The sequence below is a fragment of the Pseudophryne corroboree genome, chromosome 4 (assembly GCF_028390025.1).
Source record: "Pseudophryne corroboree isolate aPseCor3 chromosome 4, aPseCor3.hap2, whole genome shotgun sequence".
Taxonomy (NCBI): Eukaryota; Metazoa; Chordata; class Amphibia; order Anura; family Myobatrachidae; genus Pseudophryne; species Pseudophryne corroboree.
This window is the reverse complement of record NC_086447.1, coordinates 61770107-61789635: the sequence shown is the minus strand read 5'-3', so window position 1 is coordinate 61789635 and position 19529 is coordinate 61770107. Positions and strand designations below refer to the sequence as shown.

Below are 19529 nucleotides of genomic sequence, written 5' to 3'. Positions count from 1 at the left end.
AGTCAAGTAAGAGAGGTCGCACTTGAAATGCACACACCTTGTATCACCGTGCGTATGGAGAGACAGCTCAGGTTCAGTAAGTTCAGTACACTGATTGGCTAGAAGTATGAATGTGCTTGCAGTTAGTATAAGGTCAATTCCTTTTTGATCGGCAGATATTGGAAGATTGAGGGATATAGAACCCAACGGATTATGTTTGTGTTAATGTCACAGATGCTGCAATTAATAGGGTCAACATGAGATCTCCTGAGCCCCAGAACTAGGAGGCCTGCCCAAGTGTGGGTGAGTGGGCGTACCCACTGCGAATTCCAAGGCCATCTGTAAATTCTGAGCCACAAAGAAGGTGACGTGGTCTCGTCATTTGGGGGCATGGCCGGGCATTTTTGATAGGCACCCCCATCCGACCCCGGTACTTTGTATCTACATATTACCCAACTCCACTCAGTTAAGGTCTGGACCACAAGTCAATCAAATGTAATTTAATTATGGTCTCCTCCGTTACCCGTCACCCACTCTGACCTCTTATCAGCCTACAGAGAATGGTAAATTGGCCTTTTACCATCGTGATTCGATAATGTATTTTTTTTTTTTTAAGTGCTACATCCAGTTAGTTCCAACTCTGGCTGCCTCATTAACTGCACATATTCTGCAGTTCCACTGCTGCGGCGGCTGGAATAGCCAAGGTGCATGTGAGTAACCTAGAGTCGTCAGATTGTCTAATCTAAATATTCACAGCAGCACAGAGTATTTTGGACTCCTGATCTTGTAGGAGACAGCGATCTGACCCACTTATGTAATTGTGTAAGCGCGGGGCTGCATGACCCAGGGGTAGCTTCATGATATGGAGAGGGGTACAGAGCCAAGTGGGTTGCCAAAAACAACGAAGAGCATTTAGACACATGGCACCTGATGGCTCACCATCAATGGTTTCTGGCCAATGGTTTCAAATGATCAACCATCGACACTACGTTTGTCTATGTAACTCTTGAATCAAGAACTTTGCTAAATCTTTATCATCTTTTACATATGTGGCACCACCATGTGTCCATAGCGCTGTACATGAATATCACTGCTAGCCGCACTGTACTATAGGTGTGGTAGACGTATGAAGGAAGACGCCTAAGCCTGTTACTCTGCAGCTTCACCCGTAGATCTATAGAAGTGATAGGCTGCCAGGGGCATACCTGACTGTAAATAACAGCAGCTTCACGTCTGAGGAGATGCGGTTTCCTGTGCACCACAGCCCAGAGAACGTATCACACTTTCACAGCGAGAACTTTACTGAGATTGTATAGAACTTAAACATATTAATACGACTTACTGAAGTGCAGACAAATTTAAGGGTACATTTACAGTATATACACAAGTATATAGTACAAATGTGTGTATTTAGATAGGGCCGTCTTAACAGCAATGTAGGCCCCTGGGCACAGCAATGCACTAGGGCCCCTACCCATCCTGCAGTAGTAGGGGTGGGGGTGCTATCAGCAGCAGCTTTGATGTCCCGCGGGCAGTAGGGGGTGTCCTATCTTCCGCTCAGCATGTAGGACCTGGAGCAGTAATTTGTGCTAATTACTCTTTTACTGCACAGATGGTGGCAGATGGGGCAGGAGGGAGTACACTAAACTGTAGAAGGGGGCATTGGGCTGAATGAAGAAGCCCTGGTACATGACTTCCAGGGTGGTAGGGGGTGTTTAATATGTAGGGGAGGGGTGGATAATGGACAGGGCTTAATATTCATCATTTTCCGGTGGGAGGACAGCTTGCTTGACTGCAGATATCTCCAGTTCCTGGAAATAGAGTTCTTAGCTTTCAATTGGATAACAAACTAGAGAGTCCCATCTTTCAGAAGGTACTGGGGACTTGGGGGTCAGAGTTCAGGAGCCAGAGCAATCCACCAACAGAAATATAAAACTGCTTACCAGGCATGTGGAGCTGGAGCAGGGTCCAGCTGCTGGAAGGCTGATATCTCTGGTTCTGGGCATAGTAGAGACAAGCTGCCAGTGTTCCAGCTTTTGGAATATACCCTCAGAAAAACTCGAAGTCAGACAGAACCCGAGATATCTGGCTGGGAAGAGCAATAAACAGGCCTGGATGGGGACCGCTGCTTTGAAGTCTGATATCTCTTGTTCCCCAGGGCCATCTTTCAAAAATCTGGTACCCCTGGAAAAAGGGGAACCTCAGCTATCAGCCTAGGGCCCTTACACTCCTGGGGCCCTTGGGCAACTGCCCATGGAGCCCACATGAAAAGACAACCAGATAGATAGATAGATAGATAGATAGATAGATAGATAGATAGATAGATAGATAGATAGATAGATAGATAGATAGATAGATAGATAGATAGATAGATATCATTGGCAGCTGCCCGGACACCACAGCCTCTCCCTCGGTAACCAGTATCACCCCGCACCTCAAGGATGTCCAACAGTGACCCTGGAAAGAACGCGCAAAATAAAATGAACAATGTGCATTTATAAGCTGAGATAAAAGTGATGGAAAAACATTGTTATATAATAACTTTTTAAAATGACACGCACATATTATATATATATATATATATATATATATATATATATATATACACACACAATATAGGTCGCACTCTCATCTTCAAAAGCAAACAGCGACTGGGGTGTCCACTCTAATGCAGAAGCATTGTAAATATAGAGAATTAACAGAGGCACTCTCCAGATTTGTCTTTAGTGTGCAAAAAAGTCATCATATTTAATCTGATACACGTTACATAAACCATTCGGTACTTGCAATAGTATCCTAGGATACTATTGCAAGTACCGAATGGTTTATGTAACGTATATCAGATGGAATATGATGACTTTTTTGCACACTAAAGACAAATCTGGAGAGTGCCTCTGTTAATTCTCTCTCTCTCTATATATATATATATATATATATATATATATATATATATGGCACTCCGTATGTAGAATGGGCTTAAAGCATAGCCAGAGTTATCAGCAAGGTTTGGGGCATACTGGTTTCCATAAATAATTAAATAGTTATAAACTAGTTTTCAGAACAACCCATTGAGCAAAGTGTCTTTCAGACAGGAAACTAATTGAATGTTAGTAAGTGGAACACTGCAATATGTAAATACTGTTAAAAATAATTTGCTTTCCAGACTCTGTAAGACAATGTACGTAACACAGTATCGGTACCTAGGCTTGTTTCACTATCGCGGATGAGAAACGTTCCGGGGATGTTCTCCGGGGCTAAGAGCTGCCTTTCTGCATCTTTCCGATTGATGTTAAAATAGAATCTGCAGAAAGAAAACGACGCGTTACATGCGGGCTCAGTATAATAAGAGTGATGGGTGGTGGGTACAGTGCTGAGTTTCCCTGGGGAAAAAGACAACTCAAAAATATTCACACCGCAAAACAATTCTTGCTCCCTCTCTAAGAATTTATGTTATAGAAACAAAAATTACAAATGATTTTTATGACAGTCTTTTAACTATATGGGGCAGATGTACTAAGGGTTGGAGAGAGATAAAGTGGAAAGAGATAAAGTACCAATCAACCAGCTCCTGTCATTTTTCATACGCATCCTGTAACATGGTAGTTAGGAGCTGATTGGCTGGTACATATCTCTCGCCAAGGGTTAGTACATCTCCCTTTAAATAATATTAGATTCACTAATCACCTGCTTTTTACTGCTCAGGTTTTTTGCTAATGGTCCATCCACTCACCTTTCTACCTCCAAACTCTTTATAATTGTCACAAAGTTACTAGGAATATAGCCTTCTTCCCCCGTGACCTCAGATTTAGCCAACCACCAGTCTTTGTTGGAACTGAATGAACCATAAAAAAAATATATACATTATAATTATATTTATACAGTACATAGAACGACTTTTATGAGTGACTTATTTCTATCATTTCATTGTCTGGGCATGACATGTCTCATACCAAGAGCTCTTGGTCTGTAAATGTGCAGAATTATATTGGCGTTGTGATCGGTTGCTATGTTTCCGAGTTATGGGACAAAAGTTCACCTGCCATTTATAATGCATCACCATTGTGCTCTGGAAAATGTGACAGTTGGTGAACTCTCCCTGTGCACCTGCTGGGTGGTCTGTAAATTGTGACAGTAATTTGCAGCCACCCAACTAAGCTCTATTTGTCCTCATGCAAGGCCAGAGTTTTGTCCCTAGCTCCAGCAAATGGTATGGTGGTGTAGTTTGATCAGGATTAGGTTTTTGCCCAGGTTTGAACATTCGTCAGGGACACACACTGTCACAGGGTTGGGTTCGATCGGCCAGCGTTTGGGATGTCGACTGCAGCATCCTGATGCTCGGAACCCCGACAGGGAAGTATCAGATGCGGATTTAGACCTCATGGGGCCCTAAGCAAGATGCCGATTTGGGCCCTCCTTCCTCAAACAATCCTCAGTGTGTGTCCCCCACCACCACCATTTGCAGCAGACAGGTCCATGCCGCCCCCCAGTCAGTGTATGCTCCCCATTCTGATTGTAGCAGCCTAGCAGGTTCCCCATCCCTTATAATACTCATTATTACACCCCTCAGTCAGTGTGGCGGTATTGATTATATATCACTGCGCCACTGATTGTAGTAGGCATCTCCCATACACGGTAGTACGTAAAATAGAATATTATAGCATACTGATATATCACCAGTCAGTCTGTGCCTCCCCCAGCCATGGTTGTAGCAGGCGGATGTTAGACTGGGATACATGCGTTTTACAACCAGGCGGGATGCCAGCTGTCAGTGTATTATATACACACACTGTCACACTCTCATATATAATATACACATATTGTCACACTCTCATATACTATATATACACACACTGTCACACTCTCATATATAATATACACACACTGTCACACTCTCATATATTAAATACACTGTCACACTCTCATATATTATATACACACACTGTCACACTCTCATATATTATACACACACGCTGTCACACTCATATATAATATACACACACACTGTCACACTCATATATTATATACACATACTGTCACACTGTCATATATTATATACACACACTGTCACACTGTCATATATAATATACACACACTGTCACACTCTCATATATTATATACACACACTGTCACACTCTCATATATTATATACACACACTGGCCCTCATTCCGAGTCGTTCGCTCGGTATTTTTCATCGCATCACAATGAAAATCCGCTTAGTACGCATGCGCAATATTCGCACTGCGACTGCGCCAAGTAATTTAACAATGAAGATAGTATTTTTACTCACGGCTTTTTCATCGCTCCGGCGATCGTAATGTGATTGACAGGAAATGGGTGTTACTGGGCGGAAACACGGCGTTTTATGGGCGTGTGGATGAAAACGCTACCGTTTCCGGAAAAAACGCAGGAGTGGCTGGAGAAACGGGGGAGTGTCTGAGCGAACGCTGGGTGTGTTTGTGACGTCAAACCAGGAACGACAAGCACTGAACTGATCGCACAGGCAGAGTAAGGTTGAAGTTACTCAGAAACTGCAAAGTAGTTTGTAATCGCAATATTGCGATTACATCGGTCGCAATTTTAAGAAGCTAAGATACACTCCCAGTAGGCGTAGGCTTAGCGTGTGTAACTCTGCTAAATTCGCCTTGCGACCGATCAACTCGGAATGAGGGCCACTGTCACACTCTTCTATATTATATACACACTGTCACACTCTCATATATTATATACTGTAACACTGTAGGGGTGCAAGGCGCCTTTTCCTGGGGAATATGGCCGCACGCAGCAGCTGAGGAACACCACAAGTCCAGTTTCTGGTACAACTGACCCCGGCCAGTTTTATTGAAACAGAAAATAAAACAAACCCCAAAATAAAAATGCCTTGCCTGTCCGGCACTAACTAAACATAAGATATTCCTAACTGTCACTAAACAAAACACAGAGTTCGTCAGTACATACTGTATAGCTTACTTGCATCAGAAAGCGTGTCTCTCACACACAGATCCTGCAGCCTTCCCAGGCAGTCTGCCCATACTAATCAGGTTAGAAGCACTATAACACTCTTACACAGCTGAAACCCTGATTAGCCCTCTGTGAGGCCAAAGACCCGAACTGGGCCCAATGTCTAGAACTCGCCTTATCTCTCTCTCAGAGCCTTTACCCAGCTTTTACAGCAAACTGAAAAGGTTCAGACAAAACAAAAAGCATTTTTCCTAGAAGTTAACATTTTCTAAAACATGTAAGACAAGAACCTGGGACAAATATACCTGCCCTCAAACACTATCCCAGTGTTCTTGTCACATATCCCCCTCCCCTGTTTCGACCTAGGGGCCGGAACACTTGTAGCCCCCAAACAGAAGATGCGAGACAATGCATCTGCGTTGGTCAATTGTGTTCCCGGTCTATGTTCGACAGTAAACTTAAAGTCCTGCAACGCTAGAAACCATCTAGTTACACGAGCATTCTTGCCTCTATTTACATACATCCATTTTAAAGGGGCATGGTCTGTCACTAGTCTGAATTGTCTACCCAAGAGGTAATATCTCAAGGTATCTAGTGCCCACTTAATGGCCAAAGCCTCCTTTTCCACAATGGCATACCTTTTTTCATGCTCATTGAGTTTCCTACTCAAATAAATGATAGGGTGTTCGTCCCCCATCTCTGGTTTGGGACAGCACAGCACCTATCCCTACCTCTGAGGCATCTGTCTGTACCACAAATTCTTTTGAAAAATCTGGTGTTATCAACACCGGTTGTGAACACAAAGCCACTTTTAACGCTTGGAACGCCTTTTCTGCATCAGGGTTCCATTTCACCACATTTGACTGCTTCCCTTTGGTAAGGTCTGACAACGGCACCGCTGTGGTCGCAAAATTAGGAATAAACCGTCTATAGTACCCAGTAATTCCCAAAAAAGCCCTTACCTGTTTTTTATTCACTGGACGAGGCCAGTTTTGAATAGCATCAACTTTATTCAATTGGGGCCTAATCAGACCTCTGCCTATGGTGAAGCCCAAGTATTTGACCTCCTCCATTGCGAGGCAGCACTTCTTTGGGTTAGCAGTTAACCCTGCCTCTCTGATTGAGTCCAGTACTGCTTGTACTTTAACCAAATGGGACCCCCAGTCTGTACTGTGAATTACCACATCATCCAAATAGGCAGCTGCATATTTTCTATGGGGCCTCAAAATTTTATCCATCGCCCGTTGAAAGGTTGCTGGAGCCCCATGCAACCCAAAGGGTAACATCTTATACTGGTACAGCCCCTCCGGAACCGAAAAGGCTGTTTTTTCTTTGGCGCTATCAGATAAAGGTATTTGCCAGTAACCTTTGGTCAGGTCCAATGTGGTGAGAAACCTGGCTGTTCCCAGCCTTTCTACAAGCTCATCCACACGGGGCATGGGGTATGCGTCAAACTTGGACACCTCATTTAACTTACGAAAGTCATTACAGAAGCGTATGCTACCGTCGGGCTTCGGGATGAGCACTATGGGACTGGACCACTCACTGTTAGACTCCTCTATGACTCCCAGTTCTAACATGGTTTTAACTTCCTTAGAAATAGCTTCTCGCTGAGCTTCAGGAATCCTATATGGCTTTAAATGAACCCTGACCCCTGGTTCTGTGACAATGTCATGTTTTATTATGGTCGTTCGGCCAGGCAGCTCTGAAAATACCTCCCTATTTTGGATGAGAAATTCTTTAACCTGATTGTTCTGATCAGCTGATAATGTCTCTGACACCTTCACTGCGGGAAGCAACCGGGGTGAAGACACCGAAGGGCAAGGCTCCGCTGACAGAGACAACCTATCTTTCCAGGGTTTGATTAAGTTAACATGGTAGATCTGTTCGGGTTTTCTCTTTCCCGGCTGGTATACTTTGTAATTAACCTCATTCACTTTTTCCCTAATCTCAAATGGACCCTGCCATTTAGCTAGGAATTTGCTTTCCACAGTGGGTACCAAAACAAGAACTCTATCGCCAGGAGCAAATTCCCGTATCTTGGCACTCCGGTTATAGACCCTCTGTTGAGCACTTTGGGCCTGTTCCATGTGCTCTCTGACAACAGGTACCACGGCTGCAATCCTATCCTGCATTTGTGTTACATGCTCAATAACGCTTCTATAAGGAGTGGGCTGTCCTTCCCACGTCTCTTTGGCAATATCCAACAGCCCTCTGGGGTGTCTACCATACAACAAATCAAATGGAGAAAACCCCGTAGAGGACTGAGGAACTTCTCTGATGGCCATTAACAAGTAGGGCAACAAACAATCCCAGTTTTTCCCATCTCTCTCAACAACCTTTTTTAACATACTTTTTAATGTTTTATTAAACCTTTCCACCAACCCGTCAGTTTGGGGATGGTAGATGGACGTCCTGAGGTGAGTGACCTTAAATAACTTGCACAACTCTTTCATGATCCTTGACATAAATGGAGTACCTTGGTCAGTCAAAATTTCTTTTGGTATTCCCACTCTACTAAATACCTGCACCAGCTCCCTAGCTATCGCCTTGGTTGTGATAGTGCGTAAAGGGACAGCCTCAGGATATCGAGTGGCATAGTCCATAATTACCAGGATATACTGATGGCCCCGAGCAGACTTTAACAAGGGCCCCACGAGATCCATGGCTATTCTGTCAAACGGGACCTCTATAATAGGCATGGGAACTAGTGGGCTCCTGAAATGGGGTCTAGGGGCATGATACTGGCATTCAGGACAGGAAGAACAATATTCAGACACTTCTTTATAAACCCCTGGCCAAAAGAACCTTTGTAAAACTCTTTCAGTGGTTTTTTCTGCCCCTAAATGTCCTGCGGTAACGTGACTATGAGCTAAATCTAGTACCGTTCTCCGATAAGGCTGGGGAACTACCAGCTGTTCCACCACATCCTCACCCCTTTTGACAATGTGGTACAAGAGCTCATTACAGATGGCCATGTGGGGATACGTAACCCTGTCACCTGGTACCACAGGTTCCCCATTAACAATCTTAACATTCTCTCTAGCCTTTATTAAGGTAGGATCCTTTAACTGTTCAGACGCAAACAGATCCTTCTTTACCTCCAGGTCAGGCACGCTTTCAGTTCTAACTACTATGTCTCTGTTCCCGGCAAGAGGGTCCTCACTGGACTCCCCATCTGTCACTTCCCCAGCCAAACTAGCAAAAGGCAAAGGGCCAGAAAGTTCCGAAGACCCACGTACATCCATAAAATCACCGGTATTATCAACTGGCTTTTTACTTCTCACATCTGTTGATAACCGTGATTCCCACAGTTTCCAAAAATGAGGAAAATCCCTCCCTATTATGGCCTCATGCACCAAGGTAGGGACCAGTCCCACTTTAACCATTGCTGACCCACAACAAGTTTCTATATTCACCTCAGCAGTGGCATAATGTTGGGTATCCCCATGTATGCAAGTTACCCCAATAGGTATTTGCTGGACCTTTAAGGGGTTCACTAACCCAGCTTTCACGAGGGTAACTAAACTTCCTGAATCTAGCAAGGCCTCTACCCGGTTACCCTCTAAGAACACATCACACATTTGTTTTTCCAGCTCAGGTGAAGGTACCACAGTACAGGCTAACCTAGCAAAGAAAGACATTCTGCGACATTCAAAGGCAGCATCACATTGCATGGGTTCTTGCGTGACTGGGCAATTGGCAATAACATGACCTGGCATACCACACCTAAAACATTTAACCACACGATTATCAACCCGTTTGGGCAGCATAGACCGTTCTAGCCCCATTGGCCTGTCTCCAGGGCCAGTGTTTACAGTCTCTCCAGCCTTGCGTTCTCTTAACCGCCCAGCAACGTTTTCCCACGGAACAGTCTTACCAGTCTTTACTGAAGGGCGCTGTCGAGGATCTATGGGTTGCTGGGTGGTCATCAGTAGTTCCTCTGCTGCCAAATACCTCTCTACCATGTCCACTAATTGGTCAGCAGTACCCGGGTTTCCATGGCTCACCCACTTGCGCAGGACCATGGGCAAAGATCTCAAGTAGCGGTCCATGACGACTCTTTCCACCATCTGGGGACCAGTTAATGTCTCTGGCTGTAGCCATTTTTTTGTTAGCTGAATAAGGTCGTGCATCTGGGAGCGCGGAGGCTTCTCCATGGCGTACAGCCAACGGTGCACCCGTTGTGCTCGTACTGACAGCGTGACTCCCAGGCGGGTCAGGATCTCAGTCTTTAGTTTATCATAGTCCCGAGCCTCAGCAGGGCTTAAATCAAAGTAAGCTTTTTGGGGCTCACCTGACAGGAAAGGTGCCAGCAGACTGGCCCACTGTGCTTTCGGCCAGTTCTCACGCTCGGCAGTCCTTTCAAACGTGGTCAGATAGGCCTCCACATCATCAGCCTCTGTCATTTTCTGCAGGAAGTGACTGGCCCGTATAGAACTAGAGCTGGTTGGAGCACTGACGGCCACATCTCCAACCCGAGCTGCAAGTCTCTGCACCACTTCTGCTAAGGCCTCTCTATCCTGACGCTGTTGCCTGTAAAGTTCATCAACAACTGCCTGCTGTTGTCTCTTATTTTCCTCCATTGCCACCTGCTGCTGTCTTATATTTTCCTCCATTGCCACCTGCTGCTGTCTGTTGGCCTCCTGCTGTAGTCTCCAATTTTCCTCCATTGCCACCTGCTGTTGTCTCCTATTTTCCTCCATTGCCACCTGCTGTTGTCTCCTATTTTCCTCCATTGCCACCTGCTGCTGTCGGTTGGCCTCCTGCTGAGCCGCTGTAGCTTGCAGCAAGGCTTTAAGCAGATCCTCCATGTCGACAGATTTTTCAGGCGGCTTTGTAGCTGCTTTCACCCAAGACATATATCAAACCCTCAGGGGTGAGTCTCAGTAACTTCACACTGGGCTGTATCTGCATAAACCACCGTTTTCTGCAGGCCTCACAAAGCTGCTGCTTTCACTTATGCGCAGAACGGTGTGCTCGCATTCTCCACCAAGTTGTAACACTGTAGGGGTGCAAGGCGCCTTTTCCTGGGGAATATGGCCGCACGCAGCAGCTGAGGAACAACACAAGTCCAGTTTCTGGTACAACTGACCCCGGCCAGTTTTATTGAAACAGAAAATAAAACAAACCCCAAAATAAAAATGCCTTGCCTGTCCGGCACTAACTAAACATAAGATATTCCTAACTGTCACTAAACAAAACACAGAGTTCGTCAGTACATACTGTATAGCTTACTTGCATCAGAAAGCGTGTCTCTCACACACAGATCCTGCAGCCTTCCCAGGCAGTCTGCCCATACTAATCAGGTTAGAAGCACTATATCACTCTTACACAGCTGAAACCCTGATTAGCCCTCTGTGAGGCCAAAGACCCGAACTGGGCCCAATGTCTAGAACTCGCCTTATCTCTCTCTCAGAGCCTTTACCCAGCTTTTACAGCAAACTGAAAAGGTTCAGACAAAACAAAAAGCATTTTTCCTAGAAGTTAACATTTTCTAAAACATGTAAGAGAAGAACCTGGGACAAATATACCTGCCCTCAAACACTATCCCAGTGTTCTTGTCACAATACACATACTGTCACACTCTCATATATTATATACACACACTGTCACACTCTCATATATTATATACACACACTGTCACACTCTCATATATTATATACACACACTGTCACACTCTTCTATATTATATACACACTGTCACACTCTCATATATTATATACACACACTGTCACACTCTCATATATTATATACACACACTGTCACACTCTTCTATATTATATACACACTGTCACACTCTCATATATAATATACACACACACTGTCACACTCTCATATATTATATACACACACTGTCACACTCTCATATATTATATACACACACTGTCACACTCTTCTATATTATATACACACTGTCACACTCTCATATATTATATACACATACTGTCACACTCTCATATATTATATACACACACTGTCACACTCTCATATATTATATACACATACTGTCACACTCTCATATTATATACACATAGGATTAGGTTTTTACCTAGGTTTGAACTTTGTTAAGCTCATAGAGGTCTACATGGTGGCCGCCAACTAGGCTGTGGAGTCTCTGAAATTGTCATTTATCCCCTTGCCTGGCACAGAGACGCATGTGAAGCAACCAGAGCTAGAAGTAAGTTACCTGGCCAGTGGCCAGGTCGCATCACATGTGACATGCTGCCACGCTGTGTGCCCCTGGTTGTAGATTGCGAGATCTCTGCTGCACAAGTTCAGAACAGATCTTCTCTGGCTTCCCGAACTGCTACAGTGATGCAGCAGTCTGTGACCATCAACTTCACTGCCGAATCACGCCCCAGAATGCCGTGCAGCCGCATTCTGGAGTGCATGCACCAGGGGATCAAAGTGTGGGGAGCACTATTTGGCTAATCTGTGCAAGCGCAAAGATCTGCTGCAGCAGGTGGGGGGTGATCGTCAGTCCCCCCTGACACACACTCCGCTGTGCATTTGGGGGGGTTTATGATGCACTGCAGATGCTGACTGGTGATTTCTTCATTGATCTGGCACATATTATGTTTTGGTGTTTGAGTGTTTGTGTGTTGCCCATTTATTTTTCCGCACATGAGAGGGATGTCTATTTTAGAGAGTTTTATTGATGCCTAATAACTTGTAAGCAAAAAAAAAAAAAAAATGGTTAAAAACATTCGCATGATGTATGGGTGTGACATATGGGCGTGACGTATGGGCATGACGTATGGCGTAGCCTGAGTACATATGCCTCCAGTGCGGAGCCGTATACATTTTGAGATCATATAGATAGACGCGCGCTATTTGTGTTTGAGTTTTCGGGCTTTTTTGCATAAATTACTCCTATTTTGTAACTATCTATTCATCATCCCCAATGTTCACATATTACAGCCACAATGTTGTATGTTTGTGCTCTATACATCCTGTCCGCATGTTGGTGCTGTAAAACGTCTTTGATTTCAAATGGGTAGATGTAACAAGATGGGAAATCAGGTCTAAACTGCGCAGGCGCATTGCACGGGTACAAAGCGGTTCGTCGCTCAGCAATGGGTTTGTGCAAATAATACATTCGCACAGGCGATCGCAAGGTGACTGACAGGAAGAGGGCGTTTGTGGGTGGCAACTGACCATTTTATGGGAGTGGTTGGAAAAACACAGGCGTGTACAAGCGTCTGCAGGTAGGGTTCCTGGCGTCAATTCCGGTCCCGGACAGGCTGAAGTGATCGCAGCGCCTGAGTAAGTCCTGGGCTGCGCAGAGACTGCACAAGATCTGTTTGTACAGCTCTGCTACACATGTGATCACATACTTGCACAGCTAAAATACACTCCCCTGCAGGGGGTGACTATCTGATCGCAGCAGTGCAAAAATTGCCTGCTAGTGATCAGGTCTGAATTAGACTCCCTAACCCAAGAACTGCCTGGTTATATAAGGGAGCGCAGGAGGTGCCTGTAATTGGAGCCTTCCCACAGAGTCAGTCATACAGCTCGTGTACCATCCTTCCTCGTGTATCCGATTAAGGCAAGTCATTATTTCCATCTGCACAAATAACTAGGTAACAAAAATATATAAACACACAAAACCGACACTTGCTAAAGTGATTCCTGATGTTTCCTCTCAGCATTCATAAGAGACATTTATGTTGTTTGACCAAGTTGTATTATACAGTATGTGCAAAAGAAGGAAGTTAAAATCAATGAAGTGGGTGGTTCTACTATAATGGTAATAGGCGGAGCTTCAGTGTGACTTTTATACTCTTTTCACCAAGTACATTTTCATGTGTACTCGGTGCCGTAGCAGGGTTCAAAGATACTGCACCTTTCTATGCGGTGAGATGCCTCCCCCATTGGTCTTTGCGCCCTGGGCAGCTGCACCAGTCACACACCCCTTGTTATCTCTTGTTATCGCAATTAGGGGAATATTTATCACAGCATGGAGAGAGATAAAGTACCATCCAACCAGCTTCTAACTGTCATGTTACAGTGGGGCAGATGTATTAACCTGGAAAAGGCATAAGGAAGTGATAAACCAGTGATATGTGCAAGGTGATGAATGCACTAGCCAATCAGCTCCTAACTGTTAATTTACATATTGGAGCTGATTGGCTGGTTCATTTATCACCTTGCACATATCACTGGTTTATCACTTCCTTATGCCTTCTCCAGGTTAATACATCTGCCCCACTGTAACATGACAGAAGCTGGTTGGATGGTACTTTCTCTCTCTCTCTCTCTCTCTCTCTCTCTCTCTCTCTCTCTCTCTCACTCTCTCCACTTTATCTCTCTCCAAGCTATGTGCACCAAGTAAAGATCATCACCATTTTATGGTGACCTTCCCCAATGGTGTAACGTGAATGTCTATACATTATAGTAGCACTTACTCAGACAGCAGCTCCAGTTTCTCTCCTTTGTGCAGCTGTAAGTCTCCATTATTTGCTGGAACGTAATCGTATAAGGCGGCCACAAACCTTTGTTCTGTACAAATAGAAGAAGACTTGTGAAACTGTTCTAGACACATGCAAATGCTTTAGAACGCCATCTATTTTCTCCTATTAAGGCCTCTATCCACATCAATCCTAATGGAAGACTTTTTAATAGAATATTGTATTGAATTGAGCAGCAGTACCGTCTAAGACGTCTTCAGTTCTCTCCACTTTTATAGAACACCCACCGTAGAAAGAGAATAGGAGAGGACTGGCAACAGTCTGTGGTCAAAGTGAGGGTCAGACGGCTGGGAGTATGGTCAGGAAGCACCGAGGTCATACGCAGGTAGTCACAAGTCAGAGAACACTGAGTCAAGGCAGAGGCCACAATATTCTGTCAGTTTGTGCAATTTTCTGATTTATAAACCGCCAGGGTGCAGGGGATTGGCTGTAGGCAGGAAGTGGGCGGAGTGATGATTTAAGGATTAGCCAAGTAAGTGCATGATTCCCTGGGAAAAGGACTGAAATAAATATCTGCTGTGCAGCTCCTGTGGGTCGCCATTCCAAGTCTCGTATATACATGGGCTGTCTGATGACCAACTGGATGGGGATGGGAGCAGAAAGAAAGACCAAGCCAGAGGGTAACCCAGAGATGGGGAAGAGGAGTGAGGATCAGATGGGGAGGGAAGAACTAGAGATGGGCTAGGGGGAATGGAACCAGTGTGTGTGTGCGGGGGGGATGGAGACTGGGGGGGGGGGTACTGAGAACTGGGGAAGGGTGAAGTTGATCAAAAGAGGAAGAGAAAGAACCATAGAAAGAGATGGCTGAGAAGAGTGAGAACCAGGTTGGGGGGAGATTTCCAGAGATGGGGGTATATATGGAACAAGTTGGGGTTACAGGGAACTGGTGGGATGGGAATACACAGAGGGAGTGAGAGACAACCATCCAGGGAGCAAAAGGAGAAAGAACCAGAGTGGGATGGGAAGCAGGGACACAGAGATGAGGAGAAGAGAGAATGCCAAAGAGAAGGAAGAAGAGGGAACTGAAGGTGAGGGCAGAAAATGGAAAAGAGGGAGTAGGAGAAAGAACCAGGGAAGGTGAGGAGCAGCTCTCCAGTCAGTGCCTATGTTGATAGCTTTCACATCATGTTGAGGAGAAGAGAAAAGGCTTACTATCCCCAGCAGGTCTGTATTCTCCCAAACTATAGGAATCCCCTATTCTGCATGTTGGGGGGCAGGGGGAAGGACATCTATGAAAAGACATTTATCTGGCATTATCCTTTATAGTTATTGCCATGGTAACACCACACAACAAAGGATGGATGCAGATTACATGCGTTACAAGTTCATTAAGTAGCCGTATATACACAGCAGCATAGTGTATAGTAAACGCCCAACTTTATATACAGTTATTACTGCACAGACAATATAAGTCAAACTCTGAGCACAATCTGCTTTCCTTCCATCTCCCCTTGCCTTCTGCAGGTCCACCCACACAAAATAATAAGAATCCTTGTTACATGCCAAATACGGTCATTATTTAGCAACATACGGTATACAATTACAGAGGCCTCCTCTATAAGAATGCTATTACTGCTAGTCTGCTGGACAAATTGGGGTTCTGAGTTGGGAGAATGGTCAGAAAGAGTCAGGAACTTTGCACCTGGGCAAATCCACGCTGCAATGCGAGGGGGGACGGGGGGGATGTAACATGTGCAGAGAGATTTAGATTTGGGAGAGGCTTTTCCTAGCTCAAATCTGTACTGCAGTCACTGGAGGATTTACTACAAGGCAACCAAGGTGGTTGCTTAGAGCCCTGTAGGATGGAGGGCCCGCCGACAAGGCCGTATAAAGGGCATTTCCGGCTGACCGAGAGCTTCACCGAAATTGTCCTGTTACAATCATGGCTGGGGCGAGGCACACAATGACTGGTGATATATCAATATGCTATTATACTCTATTTTATTTAAATACTATCATGTATAGGAGATGCTTGCTACAATCAGTGGGGCACTGATATATAATCAATACAGTCACAATGACTGAGGGGTGTAATAATGGATATTATAAGTGATGGGTGACCTGCTAGGCTTCTACAATCAGTAAAGAGGGGAGAAAGGCACTCATATATAATGCAACACTAATGTGATAAGGAGTAATAATAAGTATTAGAAGGTATGGGTGCCTGCATTATATATCAGTCCTCCCTCCCCCATTGATTGTAGCACGTTCCCCATTCCCTATTAGCAGGTCCCCCATACCTTATAATACCTATTATTACACCCCTCAGACAGTGACTGTATTGACTATATATCAGTGCCTGGTGGGGGGTGGGGGGTGGGGGGGGGGCACACTGAGTATTGTTTGAGGAAGGGGGGCCCAAATCGGTATCTTGCTTAGGGCCCCATGAAGTCTAAATCTGCCTCTGACTGCAGTGTAACAATAAAGCTGCCCATCATTTGTGGGCTACATGCAAAAGCAGACAATATTTACCCTGCACGCAATCATACTACATGCATTTACACCCCTTGTATTGTAACACGCTTTGTCCAGGTGACGGTTACAGCATGTGGGTAAAGATTGCATTCTACAGTTTACAACAATAAGCACTAATGCCTTCTACTATGTCAGATATTGCTCTTAGAACATCATGTTCCTCTTACCGAGCTCTGATTGATTCTGCTGAGGGACAAAGCTCTTTGGCCGGCTAGCTGGAATCTGAAGTCAAGATAGAAAATGAGATATTTAATTGAGAGACTTACGGTATGACACTGTTCCTACCTACATACAGGCTCCCAGACGTTAATGGCTGATTCTGACACACAAGCAGCAAATGTAGCCGGATCTGAAGATTTTTAGCAAGCTGCGCACGTCTTACGGGGCTGCATATGCATCTTTAACAACTAATGATCTTAAGGACATTCAGGCATGTCTGAAATTATCAGATCGAGTCATTATAAATGTTTTATTTTATTAGAACTTCTCTCATCTACAGTAATTAATCTTATAATTATTCTTTATTATATGTGTCTTATTACCACCCACATAGGAAAACCTACTGAGATATCTTGTACAGCACTCCCTGTACAATGAGTAGGATGGCTATAGATGTATATGCTGTATGTGGATTGCATCCTTGCTAGCCACTTGTCGTACAGGAAGTGTTTGCTACACAGGAAGTGTTTGTTATACAGGAAATGCTACTGCAGCCACTGGACAGTATGAGTTGCAGGTAGTACTAAAGACACACTTCTGCAGCTCTCCAGAGTCACGTGGTGATTTGCATACAGAACACTTTTATATATTAGAAAGTTATAGTTGAAACTGTATGAAAGCATGACAGAACTGATGATATGGTACCGCCGTCTACCAAACTAATTTCTATTCTCTAATATGGGACTTATAGATGATTATAGATTATTTATTTTCATTCTTTTATTGGGAACCTTGTACAATTCGATGTCCTTCTATTAATTACCAAATCAAACCGTACTAATAGAAAGTTCTGTAAGTGATCTGACATTAATGGTAAAGCCTTGGTAAAACCAAATGTAAATGTATAGTTATTGGCACACATCCTGTCCACCAATCCTGCAGCTCCTGTTATATTTCCTAAGGAAACAAGTGATCTACAGGTGAGGAGCGTCCTGTGGGCTGAGATCTCATACAAACATAAGGATCAAATAAAGGGTCTGTCCTTTAATCAAGAGTTTACCTATTATTGGGAGCATATGCTATATTTATATCAAAGGCCTACATTTTTAGCAACTTGCCTATAGATTTAAATAAATACATATATTTTTTTATATATAGATAGATAGATAGATAGATAGATAGATAGATAGATAGATAGATAGATAGATAGATAGATAGATAGAGATATATATATATATATATATATATATATATATCCATACAGAGGATCCGGCACTCCAAACATAGATGATCGTAGTTGCTCTGGTGCCTTCTTTAAGGGGTCAGCGCCCCTGCACATGCAGCAATAAACAGGAAGCGGCACTCAGAGACGTAGTATATCGTGCAAAATAAAGCAGCAAAGCTTTAATGTATCATCACATCAACGTTTCGGGGTTATACCCCTTCATCAGGATGACGAAACGTTGATGTGATGATACATTAAAGCTTTGCTGCTTTATTTTGCACAATATACTACGTCTCTGAGTGCCGCTTCCTGTCTATTGCTGATATATATATATATATATATATATATATACACACACACAGACACACACACACGTATATTTCGTTTTGTAAAGTTGATGCACTACATGTACATGGTAGACACTGGGATATTGCACTTACTATTGGTGGGTGGGACGGTTTGTAGAACTGTCCGGCAGGGGGGCCCGTGTGATATCGATGGTCTTTTCTGTAGGAGAGTGCTTTGCTGCCAATTAAGCCCATCCTTAGAGCAAAAGGAAACACATTATCAATTTGATATGTCACTGATACTATAAATGACCAATGAAAAGGCCAGTGCTGGGGGCTAACATGAAACTCATGTATTTGGCCAGTAACGTGCAGTGTAGAGTTTATCCTTGTCCCGCACACGCTGGATGCAGGAATTCTGTAGAGTGAGCCAATATTCCTGATACTGCAGTTATTTATTACTAGTTATTTATATAGCGCACACATATTCTGCAGCGAAGATTTCAGTAACTCACATCAGTCCCTGCCCCAGTGGAGCTTACACTCTATATATTCACGATCACATAGACACACATACATAGTAGTGTTATTATTTTTTGTCAGATGCAATTTAACGTGCCAGTATGTTTCTGACGTGTGGGAGGAAACTGGAGCACCCAGGGGAAACCTACGCAAACAAAGGAAGAACATACAAACTCCACACTGATATGGCCTTGGTCAGGAATTGAACGCATGACCCCAGAGGTGTAATGCAGTAACGCTAACCACTACGCCAACTATGCTTCCCAATCCCACTCATTACGTTAGAGTTGTGAGCAAACCCCTGTGTTTTGGTTTTACTTCATCATGGTGTTTTGGTTTTGGCAAAATCACCCTCAAGTGTTTTGGTTCGGATTCGGTTTTTGGTTCGGTTTCGGATCTCTTGAAAATTGATAAACATTTAGTGAAACAAAAAAATCAATAACAATTAA

The 19529-nt window shown here is 44.0% G+C and overlaps 1 protein-coding gene across 3 annotated transcripts in view; it reads right to left on the bottom strand.

Annotated features, from left to right (window-relative positions):
• Nucleotides 1-19529, bottom strand: part of BLK (BLK proto-oncogene, Src family tyrosine kinase) — a 111928-nt gene that overhangs the window by 24832 nt on the left and 67567 nt on the right. For all 3 annotated transcript variants that reach the window (XM_063915097.1, XM_063915096.1, XM_063915098.1), the window contains 5 exons: nucleotides 18712-18814; nucleotides 17055-17109; nucleotides 14350-14443; nucleotides 3710-3811; nucleotides 3180-3280 (listed from right to left, as the gene is read on the bottom strand). In XM_063915097.1, coding sequence (XP_063771167.1) covers nucleotides 3180-3280; nucleotides 3710-3811; nucleotides 14350-14443; nucleotides 17055-17109; nucleotides 18712-18814 — 455 coding nt within the window. The remainder of the gene's footprint in view (nucleotides 1-3179; nucleotides 3281-3709; nucleotides 3812-14349; nucleotides 14444-17054; nucleotides 17110-18711; nucleotides 18815-19529) is intronic.